The sequence below is a fragment of the Vombatus ursinus genome, unplaced genomic scaffold, assembly GCF_900497805.2.
Source record: "Vombatus ursinus unplaced genomic scaffold, bare-nosed wombat genome assembly UNPS02014773.1, whole genome shotgun sequence".
Taxonomy (NCBI): domain Eukaryota; kingdom Metazoa; phylum Chordata; class Mammalia; order Diprotodontia; family Vombatidae; genus Vombatus; species Vombatus ursinus.
Genome location: NW_020954551.1, coordinates 43,779,122 through 43,804,520, shown reverse-complemented (window position 1 = coordinate 43,804,520; position 25,399 = coordinate 43,779,122). Strand labels below are relative to the sequence as shown.

The 25,399-nt window shown below is 39.3% G+C and overlaps 1 protein-coding gene across 7 annotated transcripts; it reads right to left on the bottom strand.

Annotated features, from left to right (window-relative positions):
• Positions 1–214: 214 nt before the first annotated feature.
• Positions 215–17,177, bottom strand: CNBP (CCHC-type zinc finger nucleic acid binding protein). Of its 7 annotated transcripts, none has more exons than XM_027863857.1 (5): positions 17,025–17,177; positions 7,947–8,087; positions 7,762–7,854; positions 7,406–7,607; positions 215–575 (listed from the first exon to the last, which is right to left on the bottom strand). In XM_027863857.1, exons 2-5 carry the CDS (start codon positions 8,068–8,070, stop codon positions 569–571), a joined length of 426 nt encoding a protein of 141 aa, XP_027719658.1. In that variant the 5' UTR covers positions 8,071–8,087; positions 17,025–17,177; the 3' UTR covers positions 215–568. The 7 variants fall into 7 exon arrangements, with proteins under 7 accessions (XP_027719658.1, XP_027719652.1, XP_027719654.1 ...); XM_027863851.1 differs by lacking the exon at positions 215–575 and adding an exon at positions 2,175–4,774 and having other exon boundaries at positions 17,025–17,171; XM_027863853.1 differs by lacking the exon at positions 215–575 and adding an exon at positions 2,175–4,774 and having other exon boundaries at positions 7,965–8,087; positions 17,025–17,171.
• Between the last annotated feature and the right edge of the window lie 8,222 nt (positions 17,178–25,399).

Genomic DNA, 25,399 nt, shown 5'->3' with positions numbered 1-25,399 from the left:
CAGCTAAGTAGAGAACTCTACCAGGCAGAACCAGGCCAGTAGAGAGTAGGAGTAGATGGCTTAAGGAACAGTTACAAAGCAGCTGGGGAGTCAAAAGGAAAAGGCAACCAGAGAAGATATATTCTCTATTTCTCCCTAAAACAGGGAGAAGAGGGAGATACAAATATGAACTGGAGATCTTTTGGCACCCCATTAAGTTTCAAAACAAAATGCCTTTCATGACACATTTGTGGTATTTTAATTAAGATTGCCAGAACACCTGTAATCAGAAATCCCCCAAGCCAAGCATCATTTCCAAAAAATTATCTGATCCAAACCCCTATATTTTTACAACTTTAAGTGGATATGCTTTGAAAGGTGTCAAATTGAAGTACTCTGTTGATCCAGAGAACAGGTCATTTTCTAATGCTGAGTTGGATTCCTGAAAGCACAAACCTATCATGAGTCCTTGGTGCATTATTTGCCTTAGATGTAACCAATGCGTCAGTCAGTAAGTTAATTCCATCACCGAAGCCTTTCGTTGCTGAAGGTCACATTAATTCTTTGGGGCAGGAGTGAAGTTCTTGACCTACCACCTAATACAGAGGAAGAGAAAGGGGGAATCTTTTCAATTAAAAAAAAAAAAACCTCAAAACAAGAATACACAGACTGATTAAATTAACAAGTCATTTTATTATTAAAATTTTATTTAAGAAAAAAATGCTGGCATCATGGAAGATGAATGGCACTTCATAGCAAAATGTTAACACAAGGTAGTTTCCTTGCTGGTCATACCTGGGTTGAAAGTAATACTCAATTGGTAAAGAGCATGGTCAGAGGTTGACCTTTCCAGATTTCCTTAATTTCCAAGAGCAACCGTTTGAAAATCAGCATCTTTAACCCCCAGGCACTTCTCCTGTGTGCATGCCTCCACTTCTAAGAGAATAGGTGGCTCAACACAAGCCAACTCACTACTACCAGGAAAATAATTCCTAAGTGCCAGAAAACACAGAACTGCATCATGATGTCAGCTAATTACCCTAACCATAACAGACACTACTAACTACTTCTTCCTTCCACCTCTTTGATGGTATTGGGCAAGAGTAGACTGGCTTTCCCCCCAAGAACTGCCATACAAACTAGGAAAATGACTTACCACGTCGAATGTTTCTATTAAACTCTTTTCCCCTCAAATTCTTCAGTAATGTTCAGTAACAGTTTTATTCAATAGTACTATTTAACAAGTACAACTTAAGGTTTAATCTTTCCTCAAAATAGAATATAAACTTGCTAAGTTAGTGGAAGAACACTGCTCCACACTTCTAGCAAGCCCATGCAAAGTGACATCCAGAAACATGTGGGTCACTTGCATTAAGGCATTGATGTGACAAGATTACACTTCAATGAAATTTGACTTAGCTATGAATATTTGTCATCCAAAGAGTTTCTCTTCAGGTACTACAATGAGTAACCACTTCTCTCCAATTAAACAAGTAAAAGAAATGTTACCAGGATATGACAGGGCAGTGTTAAGAGTAAGAATGATCAAAATCATTAATTAATAGAAGAGAAACATTACTGAATCAAAAAGGCCAAGGAAGAAAATGGTGTAATACAAAACACTGGTTATTTGGAATTTTATACTCCTGGCTCCGGTTCCTTAACCAACCCATGACTCAGGTCTGATTTTAATAATCCACAAAGAGAGGAAAAAATAAAGGGAATGAAGAGAGGACAAAGGAGAAAACAACATTTAATAGTTCCCCTAACAAGTATATTAAGTTCAGGAAGGACAAAAAAGGTACACTAAAGTGCTTCTGAAAACTCCTTAGAACACATCTTAAAGGTTAAGTGTAAAGTATTGGCTTTCTTGTGTTTATGTCTCTCCTCTGGTGGGAGGAATCAATTTCCAGTTAGATAACCCTGCTGACCCAAAGGGAAAAGTCACCTCTCCCCAACACAGACCACATTTACAAAACACCATTCATACATACATCAACAAAAATTTTACATCTAACAGTAGTTCCTACACAGACAGGCTGGACAGTGCCTTCATCCGTTCCAAGGCATCATTCCACACTGATTTTCACACACCCAATTACTCAGGCATAGTATATTAATAATGTTGCACAGCAAAGTGTTTATACACACACACCAATCCATACACAAATAGTGCATCAGCACCCTCAATTAGATTCTTTCTAAAAGGAGCATTTCCATGTTTAATGTGTTCAGGCTACATGAAAGCAAGGTAAACTTAAAGCAAAAATGGAATGTATAACAGAAGTGAACACTTTGTGTTCTGGTAAGAACAGGTTCTTGTTAAGCTCTCCATAAACAAAGTTCCTAGGCACCACCAATGAAAAGATGGATGAATGAATGCAACAGCTCTAAGACCAAATGAAATTCCCTTCTGCCTTCCCAACGTCCAGCTCACAAAGCCTCCTGCTTCCAGTCTTGGCATATGCCTTTCTATCCTATATGTAAGCAACATAGCCTCAAGACTCTTCGCCTGCCAAAGCTGGGCTAAAGTTGATGCATCAAGCTGTTTTACACTGAAAAACAACTAAGGCTTATACCAAAAAAGGCTTAGGCTAATATATTTCTAGAGTAAAAGTTAACATTGCCCCAAGTGGGCCACAATTTTGTCACCTTGCATTTTACGTAATGTTTGGGTTTTGTTGGCAAGCAGTATCCAGTGATTCTCTAAGATTGGAAAAATAATCTTTTTTTGATTTACTAAATAGCAGAACTGTCGTGTGTACACTAAACTTTTGCATTGCTTCATACGGAGTATAAAAAATTTAAGTCATTGTTGTTTTGATTAGTGTTTATACCCCTAAGTTGACTAACCTGCAGCAGTTTTCACTAAAATAATTACTGCTTTTTATTTAAATATTACTTTAGCATCCATTCAACATCCTGGGAAATGTAGTATTTATAACCATATTTTCCTTTCCTTTTGGCCAAGTCATGGTGGCCTAATAGTCTCTGAAACTCTCAACTCAACACATTGAAATACCCACACTACTATGGACCCCCTAAGATGAAGGAGGCACCAAGACCTCAACCTTAAAGTGATAACTTGTCAAAATTTGCATGAAGTGAATAACTGATAGAGGGAGCATATTTAAACCCCCAATCAGAAGGCAAAGGCAGATTAACTTTCCTGGGGGTAGGGAAAGTTTTCCCTTTTATTTGTGTATCCAAGGGGCTAAGCCCAGTGCCTTGTTTATAATAGGCACTTAATTAAACATTTGCATGAACCCCTAACTATATCCATAGTGGAGCTGCAGTATGGTAGTTGAGTTCATGGCAGTAGCAGAAGACCTGGCCTTGACTGCAGCTCTGCCCCTGCCCTCACTGGGCTGACCTTGGGGAAAATCACTGAGAGAGACTTTTTAAAGGTTCTTTCCAGCTCTAATATTGTGGAGGTACAGTATGTCAGATCTACATAAAGACCAACGAAGGTATATGGCTAAATCGAAGCAACTGTGTTGAGATCACTTAGAAATATGTAAAACCTAAAAAACTGCTATTATGAATATGTAAATGGATGATAAAAACCAAAGCTTTAAATATTTTCTATTCTTTTGCAAAATAATCTGACACAATTTTTAACCCCATGCCTTTCCATGTTTTAATTGCTAACTTTTAACCATCGAAGACATGATTGAGTTAGTACAAAAAGAAAAGTCCAAACTGTCAGCTTTTCAGTCCTCCACAGTCCCCTCTTTAATATGGCATTTTGCACTATGTACATTAATGAAAATTTGAAATAAACAAAAGGAACTTTAGTCAAACTCCCCTTCCTCCTCCAGCTTTATTGATAGTTTAAAATTACATTTCTATGTTCTAGGACTTCAGTTGCTTTTACCATCTGACTTTTAAAAACTGATTACAGCAAATGAAACTCAACAGTTGTCTAAGTGATATAGTATACAAAAATAACATCTTGATTTCTGTGAAAATGCATTTCTCTGCAACTCCTGAATAGCTTCAAATTATGCTTGCTCTGAGCATTGATGTTTACTCTGGGTTTTAGATTTAGTTTTTGAAAAATTTATTCCCAACCTTGCCTTCACCATCTGTATCTCCAGCATTCACATTGCGACGGAGTTGTTACTGTTTAGGTTTTTATCCTGATTTCTCTCTCTCTTATGGCCATTAACAGGCATACACATCTTTTTACTCCCACTCGACTAGATGCTCTATGTAGGGCCTGATACAGATGTTACTCGATGTTATTTAACAGCTACTGAGGTCAGACAATCCAAGGCCATCATTATACTACAATTAAAGTTACTTATGGAAGTTCAAAGACACTTCCACATTCTGTTTTACCTCCTGCATGGGATCACATCCAAGAAACCCAGAAAGGGTTTCCTAGTCTGACTCAACTCTTCCCATTCGTTAATCCCTATTCACCAGTGGCGCGGAAAGGGGGTTCTTTAACAAAGCATTATACATAACACCTCTACCAAACTAAACATAAACATTTTTTTGTAGTTAAATGCAGAAAGTCGATTTTTCCACCCCTTTCCTCCTTTTACACGGCAAGTAAAGCTCACTGGCCTGGGAGTAGCCTCTATCTGCCAACCTTTGGCCAGTGAAGAGGATTCAGAGAAAATAATACAACCATCAATCAGAAAAAGGAGGGGCGACAAAGGAAAATAATTAAGCTGTAGCCTCAATTGTGCATTCCCGTGCAAGATGCCCTGACTCGCCACAGCGATAACAGTTGACTTCACTTGTCTTGCTGCAGTTGATGGCTACATGACCAGTTTCACCACACCTAAAAAAAGAAATTAAAGAGTTTTCACATTGATGCTCAGAAAATGTGAAATTGTCTACCTAATCATTAGCCATTGCACAAAATTAAAGCAATGATGTTTAGTGCCCCAGACAACTCTACTAGTTCTTTGAGACAAGACAGTATCACACTAATCAAGCAACTAAGGGGAGGAAACTTAATGGTAAGGATGAGGAAGTTTTGCACTATTATTCTATTCAAGCTTTGATACCTAGTTCATTCAAAGTTTATTCTGAAAGCAACCAAAATCAAATCCACACAACTGGCCCAAATTTTGTCATACTTCTGTGTGTATTTAATTCTAACGGTATATGTTGTGACAAAGTAGAGGAAGGAGTTTCTCTTCTGATACAGCCTCACAAAATGACATGGTAACATTTGTAAAGATATTTTTAAGTTAGCAAAACTAACACATGCAACAGATTCACTTACGAATCAAGTCAGAACTGAGAAAAACATAAACTTAAGAACATATAGAAAACAGTGTAGCAGCACAATCCTTTGTCAGACAAGAACTAACAACTCTCCTACAACCTGAAATTTTATTAGTTTTCATCTACACTAAATCCTGAATAAATGGGCTTTTTGTTGATTTGATGCCGATGCAAGAGTTGGAATGGAGAAGCAGCTCCCTACTTCCTCCAAGAAACATGTTTCAATAAAAACCCAGAACTGACTGTTAATATTACTAAAACACACCAAACACCTCAGTTATGTTCTCACTTTTACCGCTTACCTAGTAAATCTAAGTTCTTGTTATCTAGACAGTTTCTCATCTCTCGTATAATCTATCAGTATCTAATCACCATCACTAGGTTTATTCTCTACCAGAGCTGTTAAACCAGACCAGACTCTCTATAAAAATGATTCTTGAAGAACACCTGGACACCAATCCTCCAAGTTTTACAAAATGCTTCAGTATAAAGCCCTGTAATCCCTGACCTAATTCAACTGCATGTTAACATTCAAGCCAATCTAAACCACAAGATATTTGCCTTAGATTGAAATCAAAGTACCACCACATGATTTAAGAACATACTACTCGGATGTCTCTTCTAAATATCAAAAACTAGGAATTTCCTATTAAGAATTTACCTTTACCAAAGAACATATACACTCCAGCACTAAGTGGCTTAAACATCCACATAATAAGAAACTAAACTGGCTAAACTGGCAAAATTTCCCCCTTGATTTAAGGTAGGTCATCGACCTCAAAATTCTAGTGCTAGATAAAAGAGGGACTCAAGATGTTAACTCTTCATTAGTTATAAATAAGATTGACGACATGCACAAATGAGTAAAAATTCCTAAAATTAAACCAATAAAAAAGTCTTCCTCACATCCACTAAAGGCATAGTCATACCAAAAACAACACCGGAAATCGAAGACTAGGATTTGAACCAGGACTCCATTATCTCCCGGTTGTGTAACTGGACAAATACCAAACTCAGATCTTAGTTTTTCTTCATCGCAAAATGGGAACTAATATCACTTGAGGGCAGTATACTACAGCAGACAGGGCACTGCTACATTTGAAGGCAGGAAGATTTAAGATGTTCAGATCCTACCTCAGACACTAGTTTATTTGACCCCTGGTAAGTCACATCTCTCTGGTGGTGCTGTGGATAGAGCGATGGGTCTGGGAGCCAGTGAGACCTAAGTTCAAATGTCGTCTCAGACACTTACTACGTGACCCAGGGCAAGTCACTTCACTTCTGCCTCAGCCTCCTCATCTGTAAAACGGGGATAACAACACCATCTACTTCCCAGAGTTGGAAGATAACATAAACAGATATTTGTAAATTGCTTTAAATAACGAAGCACTATATAAATATTATTACCTCAAATTTGTCATATATAAAATAAGGGAATTGAACTTGATAGCCTTTAAAGTCCCTTCCAGATCTAAAATCAAGTGTTCTACGTCCCTCTCCCCATACTTAAGGTGTCCCAAAAGTCTCAGTACAGTTTAAGGTATTAAAGCCTGAGTTTAGGTAGGTGGTATGTAGCAGTACATCTATTGGGGGGGAAGAAAGACAAGAGATTTTGTGAGCTAGGTTAAGAGAGAAATACGGCTATACAGAAATTCCTAAAGAGGGATGAGAATGACTCTCAGAATAAGCTTTCTAAATGAAGACAAGGAAGGGGCTAAAGAACAAGAGTTTACACGCAACTACACTGTGCCTTACTAACCCACTATTCCATTTCACTTTTTCCTCACTGTCAAAACCAGATGCCGATAAAAAAGTGCTGATGATCTATCTAACACTAGCAAATCTTTTGCCCCATATTTTAAGGAATATAGCTGTAGGATCTATCAAGTGCTTAACAAATAGTGCCCATCAAAACAAAAGTCCAGATATTTTTGTCATCTTAGATGACTTTCTACTTGTAAAATGAGAAAATTGTATGTAGCTATAGAATACTTTCTTTTGCCCCAAAGTCCAGCTCACATACCACAAGAGGACTCTGAGAACAATGTTAGAATCTCACCTGGTCACAAACAAAACCACACTGTGTGAAGTCCTCTGAGGTACAGGAATTTAAGTCATAACTTCAGGACACTGCTACTGTCCTTATTTTTCTAATTTAAGATTACACAGCCATCCTTACCTATAGCATTTCACTTTGGTGCAATCTTTCTGAATGTGCCCAAACTCTCCACACGAATAGCACTTCTGCTCGTCTGCATGGTCACAGTCACGAGCCAAGTGGCCAGGTTTGCCACAATTGTAGCAGCACTGCTCTCTCTCCCGCTTCGGTTCCTTGCAGTCCTTGGCAATGTGGCCACCTCTACCGCAGTTATAGCAGGCTTCAACAATAAGGAAAAGAAGCAGACCAAGACTATAAAACCTTTATAAACTGAAGATGAATTTTATACAATCTGCTACACAAAAGTCTTAAGACGGCTTCTTTTTATGCTTACCACTCTGCAGAGGAGGAGGAAAAATGAAGTGTTAAATACTTACCATCCTCCTGAAGATCACAATCCTTGGCAAGATGACCAGACTCACCACAACGGTAACAGATGTCTGGAAGAGATGAAGAAACAAACTGGAAACCTATTACAGACGGGAAACAAAGAGTTGGGAGATTAGACCAACCTTGGTAATTGTATGTTTTGAAATTTCAAAATTTTTTCCAACAAAAATACCTCTCGCTGAGGTAAAACCACCTCTTCCACGGCTCCGCATTCCTCGGCCACGGCCTCCTCCAGTAGGGCATTCTCGGGCCCAATGGCCAGAGCGTCCACATTTGAAACACTCGTTGCTGCTCATTGCTGCACTTAGATCTTCTAAACATTAAAGAATACAACCATTAGAACATCAGAAATAACTTTCAGTGACTAAAAACATGCCAGCGGAAACTGATAATGACTGCAAAAGGGGAAGGGATGGGATGATGACATCCCTCATATTAGTAATTTCTTACAAAGTATGAGTATGTGGAACCATGTGATTTAGGAATCTACAAAGAAAGTTAAATACTCTTAGCTTATAAATTAGTAAAAGAATTGTTACAACAATTCTTTTCAATTTGATTATACACAAAAGGTTTTTTAAATACTGCATGGCTTCATAAAATAATTACTGTACATTTAAAAATATTTTGTAGTTTATATATTTTCTTATTTAATGAGCGTATTTTCTATCTGTTTTATCGATGATCAAACTGCTTCAGAAGTTAAATGACTTACCAAGACTCATAGATAGTGACTAGAATTCTGGTTCTTAAATTCAATGCTTTTTCTACTAAGAGATTATTCTAAATTCAAAACAATGTAGTTCTAATTAGGAAATTTTGAAAGACCACCTGTCTTCATTTGTACCAAGCATAGAAGCATTTTTAATGTAAAGAAGAATTTCAAAGTATAAGGCCTTATGTATCATTGCATTCACTAAAGCACTCATATAGTTAATGAGGATTCAATTAAAACATATTTCTTGAAGTTATTGTTATAAAATATGCTGCTCTGATCCTGGGGCTGTAGTTACATGTCAGAAACTTTAGAAAAACAAAACAAATCCACTCCAATAAATAAAGGAAAAAGAACTTAAAATACATTAAGGAAAATACTTTTCTAAATTATAAAAGAGACAGATGGTTTCTCAGTACTGACTAAATTACAGCTCTTACATAGTACTGACATCACAAGTGCCAAATACTTTTTATGTCTACAATTAAACTAAGAACTGTCCCTTAGCAAACAGTCCATAATTCCCAGCAATAATGGTGTTCCATAATAATTTCAGCAATTACTTAACTACCATAAAGTTCATCTTCATCTGACCTTAACATTAAGCTCACTACTAGAATGTATAAATGTAATTCACAAGCAGAATTTGACTTTTAATCATCCTCCAGGACTGTTTCCTCATCTGAAAAATGAGTTGGACTAAATCTTCAGATCTAAAATTTTGTGACTGCACAGGTCCATTTTTAAGTCATCTATAAAAAGCCTTAAGAGGGATGGTTTATACCTCAATAGCTTACTTCTGTAAGCTATGTGAACAGTTATTCACATAGCTCTGCTATGACTAATCTACCATAGAAATACCTTTGCACCACTCACACAAGACCAAGAATTTGCCAAGATATTTAAATCTGGCAAGGTTCAGCTTCCAACTGGTCTGACACTGGAGTGGGTTGTAAAAGGGGTCTGAACAAGTTCATTCCCAATAAATTTTTTTGTTAGAATAGGATTTTCCTTGGAGACCCAGGGATGTACTAGATGACCTCAAGATTTTCTTAGCCTATAATTATGTTATTAAAGCAAGGATAAGCTCAGGATAATAGAGCAAGTCATACCAGAAAGGAGCATGCCTTGGGGTTTTTAGTTTGTCTTTAGTCTTTTAATTATTACTCCCTCAATACTAGAAATCAAAAGATACTTAAAATCAGATTGTCGTCTTAGACCCTCCCAAATTCAGAACTGTTTTAATTGTATTTCAAATCAAAACATTTTTCTTAGGTTAACATGGTAACCTCATTTTAGACAACTTACTGTCATTTGCCAGTATAAGAATTAAACCACAAGTGCAAGGTACTAATATTGATATTTAATTGGAAATTGATACCATCGGAAGAATGGGGGGGGGGGGGGGGGGGGAGGGCAATGGCATTAAGTGACTTGCCCAGGGTCACACAGCTAGTAAGTATTATATGTCTGAGACCAGATTTGAACTCAGGTCCTCCTGAATCCAGGGCCAGTGCTCTATCCACTGTGCCACCTAGCTGCCCCTACCATTGAAAGAATTTTGATAGGTCCAGTTATCGCAAGTCATTCTAATGGAAGAATTAGTTACTGATTATTCACACTTCATGGTTTCTTCTAATTTCTGCCAATAGTCATTTTCAGAAAAAAAGAAATTGTTTTTAAAGTTTTTTTCACTCAACAATGCTAATATACAGCATACATTAAATATCTTCTAGGTTTTTCAAAAACAAGCTTACAAATCGATAACCCACAATATGATAGTATTTTATGTATCTCATAATAAACACCAAGAGTATGCTTTCACGAAGACAAATACAATTCCTTCAAGATTCCTTGCAGTAATAAATCTGACAGGACATATTATCCTATAATGTGTGGTGCCTCCCCCATCCCCAAGCAGACATGCTAAAACAAAAACAAAGTAACCTCTGTACCTGCCAGTTTCTGCAAGTATACATTTAGTACACATTTAACACTTTTAACTTTGGTGCCAAGCCACAATGAAAAACCTTAAAAAAGCAATTATAGAATGTATTGAGTAAAAACACCAAGACCAAAGTCAAGAAGCACAAGGAGCTTAATATAAGGAAGCCTCAAGAATACTACATACTATGCCTGTATATCAAAATCAGCAAAACTAATTCATTTCCTAATCAACAATCAACAGTTCAAATCCATGTTACTTCATGGAACAAGAAGAGCCTGCCCGCTTTCATCTTAAAATTTCTTTGAAGCCCTACCAAACCGTTATATATAAGACAGAGACAGGGATATCTACAATGCCACAGAACACACACTTGCACTTACAAAAATGGTGCTGTTAAGGAAGCAAATTTAAAATTCACATATAATAGGAAGACTCTTACTACAGGGAATTACATGATCATCCAAAAAAAAAAAAAAAAAAGAGCTGCTACTTAGTGGCCGTTTTTCAGATACTGTTTACTGAGTGGAGATCCTCCTATACAAAACATGATTAGAATTTAACTTTTAAGTTGATCATTGATTTGTATGGTTTTATATTTTAGATATATACCTTTGCTGGAAATAAAATTTTACATTATGAGCTTTCCACTAGGGGGGGCTATAAAATGCAACACTGCTCAAAGTCAAAAGGTGGGCAAGTGAACAGCAAGTGAGCTTTTTCTTGTCTGTGGCTCTAGTCCCCAGTTTACAAGGTCCAATACTTGCACATATGCCAAAACTTAATTTGAGCTCTCTGTGTAGGAACTCTCTACCAGCTTGTAAAAGTTCCCAGTAACATGTCAAATTTGATGGGTTGGCTGGTTTTGCTCAACTGCTGTTTTTAAATTAATTTTTCTCTTTTCAAAATTATTACAAGGGATAATTTGCCAGGTAGAGGGGCATATGCAGAAATGAGAATAAAACGAGAGATACCAATAATTCTCAAAAAGAATTTCTAGTATCATTTTGTCAAACTTTTTGATCTGTGATTTTCAGGGTAGGGAACCCCTCCCCACCTCCCAACACTGAGAGGTTTTTGAAAAGCCAGCTAGCTAGACAAGACTCAAAACCTAGCTCTTAGTGACCTCCAAGACTACTTGCTTTCTACTACTGATGCCCGGTTGATTCTTTCAAGACAATTTTGAAAATTATAAATTTTGCATATATGTCAATAAGGAAAACAAAGTCCCTGATGCAGATTAGCATTAGCCCCATTCCACTAAGGACTTTAGATTTAAAAATTTTAAATTCCTATTCAAACGTCCTATTCACAATGCTATCATTATAGCTGAAAATTTGTATTTATAATTACAAAATTACCTTTTTCCAATAGTCAATTTAGAAAATAAGTTTCTAATAAAAGGAGATTCTTAATTCCCTTCTTTTGACATATTACTTTTTAAAAACATGATCTATCCTGTGTGACCTTAGGAAGAAAATACTCAAAACCTACATCGTTTGTCTAGGATGCACACAGATCTAGTTTCTCTTTATAAAGGCAACAGACATCTTTAAACAACATTTTATTTTATTCTTTAATTTTTTTAAGGCAATTGGGGTTAAGTGACTTGCCCAGGGTCACACAGCCAGTAAGAGCCAAGTGTTTGGTCTGAGGCTGAATTTGAACTCAGGTCCTCCTGACTTCAGGGCCGTTTGCTCTATGCACTGAGCCACCTAGCTGCCCCCTAAATTACATATTTTAGAAAGATAACGAAATGTTATTTATTGATGACTGTCAAATTAGTAATTGAAATTATTTTTTTTTTTTTTTTACATTTCATGAGATTGAAGGCATTGTAAAAAAGCAGGACTGGAGACCAAGCATGTTGAGTGGCCCAGACACAAACCTAAATCTAACTATGAATGTCAAATCCTAAGTGTTTGAGGGAAAACCAGAAAAGTTCCTTTTATGACAGGCATATATGTAACCACATATTTGCTAAGTATTAAATAAAGTCACTGTGGCAAAACTCTCTCAAATACTGGCAAGTTAAACTCACCCCAAGTTTTTCCAACACCTACAGAATTCTTTACCTACCATTCAAAGACTTCATGTTTGTTACTCTCCAAATAGGTCAGCATACATATAATTTCCAATGGCATCCAGCCAATGAACAAACTTAGAAAAAGGAACAGGCAGTTCTGCTTAGGCTCTACTACTTTCCTATGTTTCTAAGCAAGGTTGTCCACTGCTACAATAGGCCAGTGATCAAAAGGGTGGTCTAGAGAAGCTCTTTGAAGAATTGCATTTTTTTTTTTGCTTTAAGTTTAAGATTATGCCACATTTTCTTGACGTGAGGCATTTTTGTATTGTTAGGACAACTACTACAAATTGAGAGTTTAAAAGCAATTAAAAAAAAACCTTAGTTCCCCCAAAGATTCTTGAAATTGTACAACAGGCACAGATGAAAAAGTAAAATAAGCTATTTGGGTTTACTTTTCCAGCACATTATCCTTGGGATTGGGCATGAAGACCTGGTGACGTCCTGGTGTCATCTCTACTCCAGAAGGCAAACAATTATAAAGAAATTATAACATTTTGTCTTTTACATGTCACTATAAAACACTTCTGACATATTCTAAGTATCATAGCAATTCAAATGAATCTGTTGTATTTAATATGGAGTACATACTGGGCATTAGGTTCTTACCTTATGAATAAAAAACCAAATAATTTGACTTCTTTCTTTTTACCAGATTTTTCACATAAATAATGGCAATCAGGAAAACTACTTGTATCCTTTTTCATCTAGGAGTCAACTGTGTCACTATAATTTTAAATCTTGCTTCATCCAATCTGTATAGTCAAAGCACTCAATTTATTCATGGCTCTTCCAATTTTTACAGGTTACAGTACAGGCCATTTTCCTTAAATGGTATAAAACAAATTAGGTTATCTTAACCTTCAATTTATTAGTTCCTTTCCCAGCTGAAAAACTTACTACTTTCACCTTAAGAGGAAAAATTAGTAAATTTATTACATACTCTACCTTTTAAAGATCCTTAAGAATATATTCCTTTTTATGGCCAACTCTGAATTATCAAAAAATACCTATGAGCTCCATTATTACAGAGAAATATAAGTCAAATATTATAAAATTTCATTTTACCCAATAGTTTCAATCTTCTCCCCTTCAAATCTTACCAAACTTGACGAAAATTTTCAAAATTGTCTTTTAAGTTTCTTTCATTGGTCCATCCTCTGATGAAGGAGTCTAGGCAAAAGGCAACTAATAAGAAGCCAATGACAAGGTAATCGGTCATTGAATCAAGCAAAGATACTGTCTACTGAGCAAGACTTAGGAGTTTGCTCATACCCCAAAATTGGTACCCCCTCATTTATCTTATGTAAATAAAGTTACAAACTAAATAGGTAAGCAGTTTTTATAATATGAAAATTCTCTATGCATAGGATAGGTTGATCAAACGAAGTAGTGTAACTGAAAAAGAACTGACTGCTTCAGAAGACCAGAACCTAACACCTTCCCCAAACTGAATGGCCAGTGGTGCTGCAGAGGTGCCCCTCCTTATCTGCAAAATGAGTGCTGGCCCAGAACTGAGATGAATAATTAAAAAAAAAAAAAAAAAAATGAATGAGTCACTGCCAGGCCCTATTTAAAAAAAAATCTTGCAGATAATCTATATGGGGTTGTAGAACCTTTGATTCTAGTCACACCACATGAAATAAAGAAAAATTGGCAACCCAAATGTCCAACAGAATGGCCACAGAAATAAATCAGCTGCACATTAACATGACAATAGAGATCTGGGGGGGGGGGGGGGGGGAAGAAGCATCCAGGGAAGGATTCAGACTTTGATTAAGGTAGAGCAAGGTACCACCCCCATTTTTAGAGATAAGAAATCAGGCTCCAGAGTTTAAATGTCTCACCCAAGGTTCCATAAGCTTTGAAGGGTGTGGGGAACAAGAGGTACCAGAATACTAAAGCCCTAGTTATATCAACTGTCAAAAGGTAGAAATGAAAATGACATAATGTTATGAAATAACATTAAGTGAGGAAAAAAAGGCAGGACAAGTTATATTCAGATTATTAAAGGTATATATACTAATCAGTGTTTTCTATGATGGAATCCTACAATTAGAGTTAGACATAACTTTGGCAATAACCTAGCTCAACCCTCTAATTTTATAAAGAAAATTAAATTAGATTTAACAAAAATTTAAAAAAAAAAATAATCTGAAATGGTACATTGTCCTAAAAGAGAATTTAATGTTAAGATTGCTTTAAAGGTTCTATTTTTTGAAAATAGCTTTCCATAACACAGTGCTCTCATTGCTTTAATAGCTATTTACATCAAAATACTGTGCATAGTCATTCTTTGTTTCTCCATCTATAAAATGAGCAGTCCATTCCACAACAAAGGTTGTTTTAACAACTTAAGTAGACTAAATCAGAATGTTTACTCTGACAACCAAAGGAAACTTCAATAATTTTAAAATACATAGGCTTAATATCTTTAAAGTATTAGGATAGAGATGAAACATAATAAAATCCATATACCTTATTGAAATGGAATTGAATTGTACCCCATATTGGTTACGTTAAACAAGTGGTCAAATACACTGAGTTTTGAAAATTGCTCCAAGACTATTTAACTAACACTTTGAAAGAAATGGAATTTTTTATTTGGCTTTACATTTTTTTTTTCAGTGTACAAGTATTATGCTCCTTGATTTAAAAAAGTAAACAGCTTTTTGAATTGGGGGGAAAACCCACTGAATTTCTCCTCTTACCACTGGTAAGAAATGTGACTGACAATAGTGCTTTGCAGAACACTAAATATCATTTAGAGGACACTCAATTTTTAATAAGAAGTCATACACACTTCATACTTGAAATAAAAATCTTTCTCCCTCTCCCCAATAATCACACATGATAGTGTATTTTTTACAGATTTGACTTAATCTTTTTACAGGTACAGTCTACGTAACTTGCTGAAAATTTCAGTACTGCAAATTGTCAAATGCAAAAGAATATTATGAATGTAAAATACTGCAAAACAGTAACCTCAGCATGGAAGAATATTTATTCAGTACTCAGTATTTTCATGGAATATATTCTAAACTGAACAGCTTTAAACCTGCTTTAAAAAAAAAAAGGATGACCTCATAAGAGCATAAATTACTATTTGAAGTGATGCAGATATCAGCCTCTTACCCCTCCCCCATTACATCACATAGGCCAAAGGCCAGTGATGTGGGGGGGTTGGGGGGAGGAAAAAAGACATTGAGAATATGGCTTTAGGGAACCCAGAGAGATAAGGTTACTGATATTCCGTGACTTTTAGTTTACCTTTAATTAAGCTAGTAAATGAAAGTATACAGTCATACCCTAATAAGCTAATAAGCTCTTCCAGCTTCCTTACTATCTATATTGTTCCGATCTTCCTTTGGGTGGGAAAAATCGAATATTACCTACCAACTGCCTTAGTCACGGCCAATTTAGGCTACAATTATTTAAATAGGTTTTTAAGACTCTCAAGGCCAGATGTAGCTATTTTACTTTAAAAATGCCTTCCAGCTCAGGCCATGTGGTTAACATGTGGAAACATGACTATATTTTATACAAAATATAATCTCAAAATCTTCAATTTGGATGATCATCTAGTTCCAAAATCATTCGTGACCAGATATGGATATTGACTAAATCATTTTTAAATTCTTGCAAAATCCAAACATTGAAAAACCAACTTGCATTAAAATTTTCGAAAATTTTTTTTAAGGCTTAAATGCTTTGAATAGACTAATAAGTCTAGCAAAAATCGGTGGGCTTTGGGGTTTTCTGGTTAACTTGTTTAAAGAACTTGGATTATGTTGTAAAGAAGACAGCCATAAAATGCTCGCCTTACGTCAATAAAGACGCAAGTAAATCATTTGCTTTTGATAACCTTAGGACCCTAATGAAGTTACCAGACAGACTCCTGGAGGCCAAACTTCCAAAAGCACAGGTCTAGTCCACGGGGCGCCCCGGACCCATCGAGGCACATGGCCCTCGCCCGGGGGCCCCTCCGCCCCGAGCACATGGTCGGCGCAGAGCCTCCACCCCTCCCCCTACCCCCCCCCGCACCCGGACACTCTCCGCTGCCACATGGCCCCCTTCTCCCAGGCTCCCCGCCACCGCAGCGGCCGGCCCTCCCTCGTTCCCCCCAGGGACGTGGCCGCGGCCGCTCGGGCGCCTGAGAGGATTCGCCGGGCCCAGCCTCTTCTCGTCGTCGGCGACCCCGCGCTCTGGCGGCCTAGAGACTCGGGGCCTGTGCCCCGGCCCAACCGGCCGAAGGGCGAAGGGTCGCCCTTGTACCGCCGCCGCTGCGGGGCCAGAGCCGGGGAGGGCGCCAGCGGCGGCTGCAGGGCTTCCCGCCTGACGCAGCGGCGGCGGCGGGCCAGAGCTCGGCCGCCATCGCTGCCGCCTCAGCGCACCCCCCCCCCACCCGCCGCAGCCGCTTCCCCTGCTGGACTCGGGCAGCCCGCCCGCCCCGGCCCCGGCCCTGCCCGACCTCCGCCCCGCTCCCCGAAACCAGACGGGTGGTTACCTAAGACGTCGAACAGGGCCCGCGGAGGTAGCGGGGTCGGACGCTTCAGCTCCCGAGGAGGGTAGGGGGACGACGGCGGCGGCAACGGCTGTTTATTTTCGGGGTCCCAGCCTGCGCCACACGCGGATCTGCACACGGCCCCACACACGCCGTTGCGCACGGCCCCTCCGCCTCGCCCACGCGGCCAATCAGCGCCCGGATTCCGGTGGCCCAATCAGCGCCGTCCGCAGGGAAAGGAGGCTCCCCCTCCCTCAACGCCTCCTCCACCTCAGCTCAGCCCCTCCCCTTTCTCTTTCCCGCCTTCCCCTCAGTCCCCTCCCGTCAGGCTCCAGGCCCTGGCTCAGTCAGTTCCCATTTCAGGAGCGGCTATGGCGTGGCAGTGTGTGGAGCCCCTGCCTCGCCCCGAGGGTCCGCTCTGCTCAGCGGTCTTTCCTTCCTCGCCAGGGCCCGGCAGGGAGCCCAGGCCCCTCTCTCCCCAGCCGGGTTTGGCGGTCGCTTGGGGGCGGGGGTCTGCGGAGGCGATGCGCACATCACCTACTCGGTCATAGACTGTGCCCCGGGCCGGGGCTCCCTGCGCGCTGCCGGCAGCGCAGGCACGGCCAGCGCGTGTCACAGTGCAGCTCTGTGAGCACGCGCACACCCCCTCCTCCCCCCAGTAACGGCCCCTCTAGCTCGAGCCCGGCCCCGCCCGCAGCCGCCGGGGAGGCCCGGAGAGGCCTGAGGTCGGAGCGCGGGCCACTGGCGCAGGAAGAGCGCAGCCTCGAGGCCTCGGGCCTGCCCAGAGCCGTGCTTGAAAAAACACTTTTGACCCCAAAACCCAGGCTAGGCAGGAAACTCCTGAATGAGGCCGTGAGACCTGTCCGTCCGGAGAGCCGGGCCTCCGCTCCGGGGCTGAAGGTCCCCAGCAGTCCCCCTTCGGCCCCCGCAGGGACCTGCCTGGCCCCTTGCCCTGCGCCCCAGAAGCCCCCTGACGACGCAGAAGCGAAAGGCTTCTAATCTTTGATGTGCCCTCATTCTCGTGCTAAATGTGCTTTTAACAAACGCCGAGCTGTAGAAGCCGCTTCTCGAAATAAGCAGACTGAATGGGTTACTCTGAAAAGCCATTACTGGGGGAACAAAAATTAGCGGTCGTTTAAATTCAATGCTTTTTTTTTTGGTGGGGGGGGGGGACCCTGGTCTGGACCTGTGGTTTCATTGTTGTATGAATGAATAAAAGAAAAAGCATTTCTTAGGTGCTTACTGTGTGCTGGCTACTTGGCTAAAGCATGGGGATTACAAATACTGACTTGTGGAGTTCTTGCCTTCAAGGAGCTTACATTCTAACCAGGGACAAAACAACCCATATATGAGAGTGGGGATGGTCCACAAGTAATTTAAGCACCGTGTTTGTCTGTTTCTGAAAATGACGTAACCTGTGATGTCTTGACTTGTGGGTGAACTAGATTTGAGCGAGGCAGAGTTGCACAAAGTCACCAGCCTCACTCTTCCAGAGTCAACAAAAGTCCAGTGGCAAGGCAAAGTCAAGAGGACTGGCGATGACCCAGGATGCAGTGGCTGACCTGCTTCTACCATTTCTGACCAAGCTCTAAGCTCTTGGGTTGCTTTCATGACCATTGGAACAAATTGTTCTCATCCACCCATTCCAACTGGACATGCTTGGGGTAGATGTCCCCCTAATTCACGGATGGGTTTGAGGCCTGTCCATTGCCCTCAGCCTGTAGGGCTGCTTGTCTGCAGAGACAGTTTTACTACAGTATGGCTGCTGCTGGTGCTACAGCTTCTTGGAGCCACAGGTGAGAGCTGGGTGATGGGTGGATACCAAAGGTGGATGAGCAGCCCTCACATCAGAGATGCTAGTCCTCCCTGAACATCGTTTACACCACATAATTTTGGAGGGAAGTCAAAGAGAAGGTTGATTGGAAGGCGATTGAGATATCCTTACCCTGTCATCTCCATGTCACTTACCCATTACTGTTCTCAGAGCTAGAATTAAAATGGGAAAAGAGAAGGTTCATATCATGGACATGACCTGGAAGTTTTGTGGTGATGGGCCTGACACACAATCTCTGCCCAAAGTCACAGAGCTGGGATGTACAGTTCTGCATTAAAGTAGGTAGGTCTTAGAGAGCAACAGGCCCTAAGACATTTAGGTGACCAGGAACTCCAATACAGAAACTTCTCCCAATGCAAATTGACAACCACTTTACTTTTGGTCCTAGAAAGGTGCACTGAGAAGTTGTGACTTGCACCAGGGTCTCTGCTGTCAATAATGTTTACTTAATGAGCAAGTCTTTAACATAAGTCCTCCTCACTACCAGGCTCAGCCTCTCCATCCACTAAGCCAAGCTGCTGCTTCTCTATGGAAATACAACAAAAAAATTAATTTAGTTCCCATTTTTGAATCATATTGAATAAAGTCAAATATTACTGTATATCTGATATTTACCTACTAAGATATAACAATATCTGAATAACAATATACTTTTTCATTCATATAGGCTTATTTCCAAGGAACTTACATAGCTTTATATGTTTTTTCCTCTAATTTTATTAATCTTAAACCAATACCCTGAATGAGTAGGAAATAATTTTTACTACTGTCTTTTCCAGATGAGGACTCAAAATAAAGTGAGGTTGTGAATTGCCTAGAATACAACATAATAATTTATGTTTAAATGGCTATAGTTTATGAAGCTCTTTCCTTACAAAACCAAACTTAATTATCCACATTTCACAGGTGAGAAAACTGAGTTAAATTGAGAAAACCCCAGAGAATTAAGTGACTCGTCCCGTACAGCTAGGAAGTGCTGGGAGAAACCCAAGTAGAGGAATTCAGGCAGAACACGGACAGGAGCTACAGGGCAGGAGCTATGTCTACTAAGTCCTGATCTGTATTGTTGGGGAGAGTTCCCACACTGGAAATCACAGTCCCATTATAGGATGAAAGTGAAAATTATATGTTATAAAGTTCTTATTAGGATGTTAACCCTTCCCTGACACGGTCCCTTGCATATACTACTAGGTGGTTAATAAATGTACATATATTAAATAGAATTGAATTGCCATCAGTACAGTCTCTTTAGTCACTTTAACTTCACACAGTGCAAGAGCTCCAACCTTCCAAAGGGTGATACGATTAATGTCCTATCTCTCGTATCTGTGGGTTTTTTGAGGCAGCATGGTTTAATAGGTTAAGCTTCAAACCAAGAACCCATATTTTTAAAGACCTAGTTCTTTAATTTATCTATTAATTTGATAAAGTGACATTGTAAAAAATGTTAAACTATAATATAAGGATGAATTAGCGTAATGTAGGGTTTTATCATTAAGTACTCCAATTTTTAGTTTAACCTTATCTACATTTCTTAATCTAGCAATAAATACTTTATAAATAATTGAAAATTAGTCACACTTTTTTTTTAAGCTAGAAACACTATAATGAAAATGGAATACCTTCTAGCTTTATAAATAAGCCTGAGCCAAGAAACTACCAAAGTCTAAGAAATTTAGTTGGGAAGGTAAATAGTGGAATAATAATAATTACTCTGACATCAGATTATGTCTACTTTTTTTGGGGGGGGCTGTTTTTAAAGGGACTAAAATCCATATTTTAATATCTGTGATACTGCTACCCAAAGACACTCAAAGAATTTGAAAACCAAAAGGCGCCTTATAGATCATCTGCTCTAACTTCCTTATTTTTATAACCGATGAAAGAGGCCTAGAGAGTTTAAGTACTTTATCCAAGGTCACCCAGCTAAGAAAGAGGCAGGGCAAGACCTCAAACTAAGGTCTTTTAAATTCTTCAGGTTATCCAAAATACTCTAGTCAATGAACCATGCTAGGAGTTCCTCTATAATATAGTTTGTAATATTGAGTGGGTTTTTTTTTTAGTTCTTTCTCTACTAGTAAATAGAATTCAGCTTTATCAAATAATATTTTAAAATCACTTTTCTAGTATCCTTACACTGATATTCAATTTTCAATTTTAATTGAGTCAAATGAAAACTATAAATCAAACAGTCAAATTGTTATGTAGGCATTAGAGTTCTAAAAGTAAGATTATTCAAATTTTTTTTTTTTACTGGAACTTCCAGCAGGTTACCATCTAATTTACATATGGGTATAAAAATACATTTTCCTACATCTCTGCTATTGTGTTATAAAGATCAATGAGTTAATGGTCATAGAGTACTACTAGCTCAATCAATTTAATAATTTATTCTCTTGAAACAGTCTTAATATGATTTTCTAGGCATAAACAGTTCATGAGGTAAGCAAACCCTACGTATGATAGACCCTGAGAATTTGTGGACAAGCTTTTTCTAAAAAATGACATACTTAGAGAAGATATATATATATATATATATATATATATATATACACACACACACAGAGTAATATATATATAGAGAGAGTTATATATATATATATATATATATATATTACTTGTTCAAACTAGTACACTTCCAAAATATTATCAAAGTGTCCTTATTAAGAAGATTAAAGTGTCACAGATTTCATCAAAGAGAACTGGGGGTTTCCATGTGTCATCGGGAAGACTAAAATGAAACTAATGTATGATAAATTATGATCTAATTAATTATATTGGTGGTCTGCATAGAGTCTAAAAACGAAGTTTAAAAAGTCTTGAAAAAGAAGAGACAAAGAATAAGAATTTGTCAATATGTTTTCAGCGCAGTCTAGGATAAAAGATCCTCTAATTTAATGTCCTGAAAATGGAAAAAGGCAATTCCTGAAACCACCATAGTATGATGGAAATAGCCCTTAAGACTATCCAACTACTTCTGTTTTAAGTCTATACTCACTAAGTAACTTTCTGATCTGTAATTTTGTGTCCTGAATGGATGTCATCACCAGGAAAGCACTGTCTGTGCAAATGAATGGTAATATAATCATTTGAGGCTGGTATGTCACTACTGTGATGAATAGAGGCACCTTGGCTTATCAGGTTAGTTAGTGTGAACTAATTCTCAGAGCTTGATAGTTTCTGAGTAAACTAACAAAATTGAGTTTCTGCCTTTTCCAAGGTTGGACTCAAACAGTGTCATCAGGTATAACCTGTGCCTTTCTATTCCACTGCTACACGTTCCCATGTAGCAAGTAATAGTCTGCCATGATACTTTGATTTATCTCACTGAGTACTATTTTGGAAAGTTCAAATTACCTTCTGGGATTTTGACGGTTGTTTCTTGCAAATTTGGTTTAAAGTCTGAGAGGATTTCTTAAACTTGGATTTATATGATCAACAATGGCCTTCGGACTGACTTATTTCAGTGATGTTTTTCTTTAGTGAAAGAATAATGTTGGGCATGTAGGTGGCGCAGTGTGTAGAGCACTGGCCCATGGAGGACCTGAGTTCAAATATGGCCTCAGACACTTGACACTTACTAGTTGTGTGACCCTGGGCAAGTCATTTAATTCCATTGCCTAGCCAAAAAAAAAGAATAATGTCAACCCAGCCCACCTGAAAACTCTGCAGCCTCAATCCTGCTTTATAGGTAAATGCAATACCCTTCTTTGTGACCTATCATCTAGGTAAAATGCACTACAGTTACTAGTTCCTGTTCTGGAGGATGGAGGGCCATTTATCCATGAGTATTCTTTTAGAAAATGTTTCCACCATTTAGTAGCACATCCAGATCCTCAATGTAGCACAGGATTTGTCCACCGAAACTGGGCAGTCATCTTGATGTAGACTACTTCACTGACCTTGCATTTCTGAAGCACGGCTAAATGATATTTAAGGTGTTTTTATCTGTCATTGCTACATCTCAGGGAAACTGGTTATTTGGGTAGTGTCATATGTTACCTTCAAAGAGGAAACAGCTTCTTGTTGGCCAAAGCCCGTGCTGCTTTCTGGGAATCTTCAAACTTTCCTTTACTTCTTCACCTGTTCCTTCTATTTTTTTCTCTGGCTAGGGAGGAAACTGAATTTCCTCAGTCCTGAAGAAAAAAAAAAAGATGTTTAATGTATGAGCTGGCATTGGATGCTTAATGATTGCTACAGTCAACACCCTCCTTCAAAGGCTGAGTCATCTTTGCAAGATCTGCACTGTGAGACTCCCTGATGTGGTACAATATTTATAGAGAAATAGTCTATATATTTGCTAAAGCTGTGGCTAAAATATAATATTTACTATTATTTTGATAAGGCATTTCATAAGACATTCACTCATTAAAATAGCCTGCAATGTAAATGAATATTTTTAACACCACAGTGCTTGCTGACAGGGATACTTTATGATCTTTCCGTATGTGAAATAGTTAACCATTGGATTTAATGTAGCAATGATTTATCCCAAGCCATAAGAAAAACATGAAGACAAAGATTAAGACTTCTAAGGTGCCTATGCTATTAAAATAAGTGCCAATTGCCATTTAAGATATCCTTATAGATATTTTGTTTTTGCCTTGTTTTTTAAAAAGCTTTGTTCTACCCAGCAAACTGACCAAGAAACCAAAAAAAAAAAAAGGCCAGTGTTGAGGGACTGGGAACACAGACATACTAATACACTATTGGTGGAGCTGTGCTAGGAAACCATTTAGAATCATTCAAGAAAAGTAACTAAACTGCCAAAAAGATATGAGAAAATGTGCCTCCTTCCCTTCTTTTCAGAGGTGGGATTGTTCTGCATATAGAATATGGCATTTACCAGGATCCAGTAACAGACGACTGGCCACTGGGGACACAGTCCTTGGAGCATGCTCATATTTGCCCTTCCAGTAGAGTTATGCAGAGCATGAATAAAATTCCTTGCCTGGCTTTGATCCAAAATGGAGAGGCTTGGTGAACCCTTGCCTGGATGTGAGTGACTGAGGGGCTGGTGCTGTGTGGGCAACATGTAGTTTTTTTGGGTGTTCAGAGGAGCCAGAACTAAGTTCCCATATAAAAGTGTTGAGCATATGATCTCTCACTCTTTTCCCAGGGTTTTTGAAGGAGCGCCTGGATGATGGGGGAGGGGCATCTGACCCGTTTTTCTTCCTACCCAGCAGCCAAACGTCCCTGCCTATTTCTTTTGTATTTATTCTTCTCCCCTGATCCCTATTTCTTTTGTATTTATTCTTCTCCCCTGATCTTCGGTGAATGAGTATGTGGTGAGGGAATTAACCAGGTTATGCCCTTGTGAGATTCAGAAGGTCGGAAGAGCCATCAGGGTTCCCTTAACAACTGGAGTCAGTAGAAGAGATCCCTGGAGCCAATGACACAGCAGTCCAGGCCCTGCTTAATTCAGCCCAGCAGGCGTGAGTCAAGACACCCAGTCAGGAGCCAGCTGAGCTGGGAGCTGAGCTAGGGAATGACTCATCATTGCCAATTCAAGGCCCCAATGCAAGCTTTGTAAGAAATCCAAACAGGAAGGAAAAGGACTACCAGGGCCAGAAGTCACAAGGTATACCACAGCCTCACACCTTCTATACACATATGCCGGCCTTCCTTCGTACTTACAACTTGGCTCCACTCTCCCTAGGTACCTTCTATTTGCAATGGTAGAATGCACCCCTACTCTGAAAAGATGTTTTTGTTATTTTTATCCTGCTATACCTTCAAAGTGAGCACTCCTGTAAAAGCTAACTGAGGCAACACCCTGCTTGCTACTTGATCTCCCTGCCACAAGTCTCTCCCCAATCCAGTCCATTATCCCCTCAGTTGTCAGTGATCTCCCTAAAGCACTAATCTGATCTTGTTAGATCCCTCTCCCACTCAGTAAATGCCAGTGACTCCCTGTCACCTCCAGGATCAAATATACAATCCTGGTTAGCATTCAAAGCCCTTCACAGAGCCATCAGGGGTTCCCTTGAAAACTGGAGTCAGTAAGAAAAACCACTGGAGCCAATAGTGCAGCTGCAAAGCGACCTGTTTGACTCAGCCCAGTAGGCGTGAGTCAAAACCACGTATTCAGAAAGGACTCAGCTCAGCTGAGCAAGGGAGCCAAGCAAACTTGGTGGGGAGTCGAAGAAGGTGAGATAAGAACTGCTGGGGTCAGGAGTCACGAGGTGTGCCAGCCCTACATATTCCTAACTTTCAAAAACTGCTCCCCTTTCTGGTCTTCCCACACCTATACAACCACTCCCTCCCGCAGCCTCTGCCGCCCACCTCCACATTCTGGGCATTTTCCCTGTCTGTCCCCCACACCTGGAATTCTCTCCCTCCTCATCTCTATCTCCTGGCTTCCTTGAAGTTCCAGCCAAAATCCCACCTTCCACAAGAAGCTTTTCCTGATCTCCCTTAATTCTAGTGCCTTCCCTGTGCTGATTGTTTCTAGTTTATCTTGTACGTAGCTTGTTTGTTTGCGGTTGTATGCTGTCTCCCCCTTTAGACTCTGAACTCTTTGACAATCTTTTATCCGTACCCC

Excerpts from the sequence above, each read along its gene's own strand:
- CNBP (XM_027863851.1), bottom strand. The coding sequence starts at position 8,070 with ATGAGCAGCAACGAGTGTTTCAAATGTGGACGCTCTGGCCATTGGGCC. Across the intron at positions 7,855-7,946 it reads TGGTTTTACCTCAGCGAGAG|GTTTCCAGTTTGTTTCTTCA; the intron begins GTATTTTTGTTG and ends CGTCTGTAATAG. Across the intron at positions 7,608-7,761 it reads TTGTGATCTTCAGGAGGATG|AAGCCTGCTATAACTGCGGT; the intron begins GTAAGTATTTAA and ends TCCTTATTGTTG.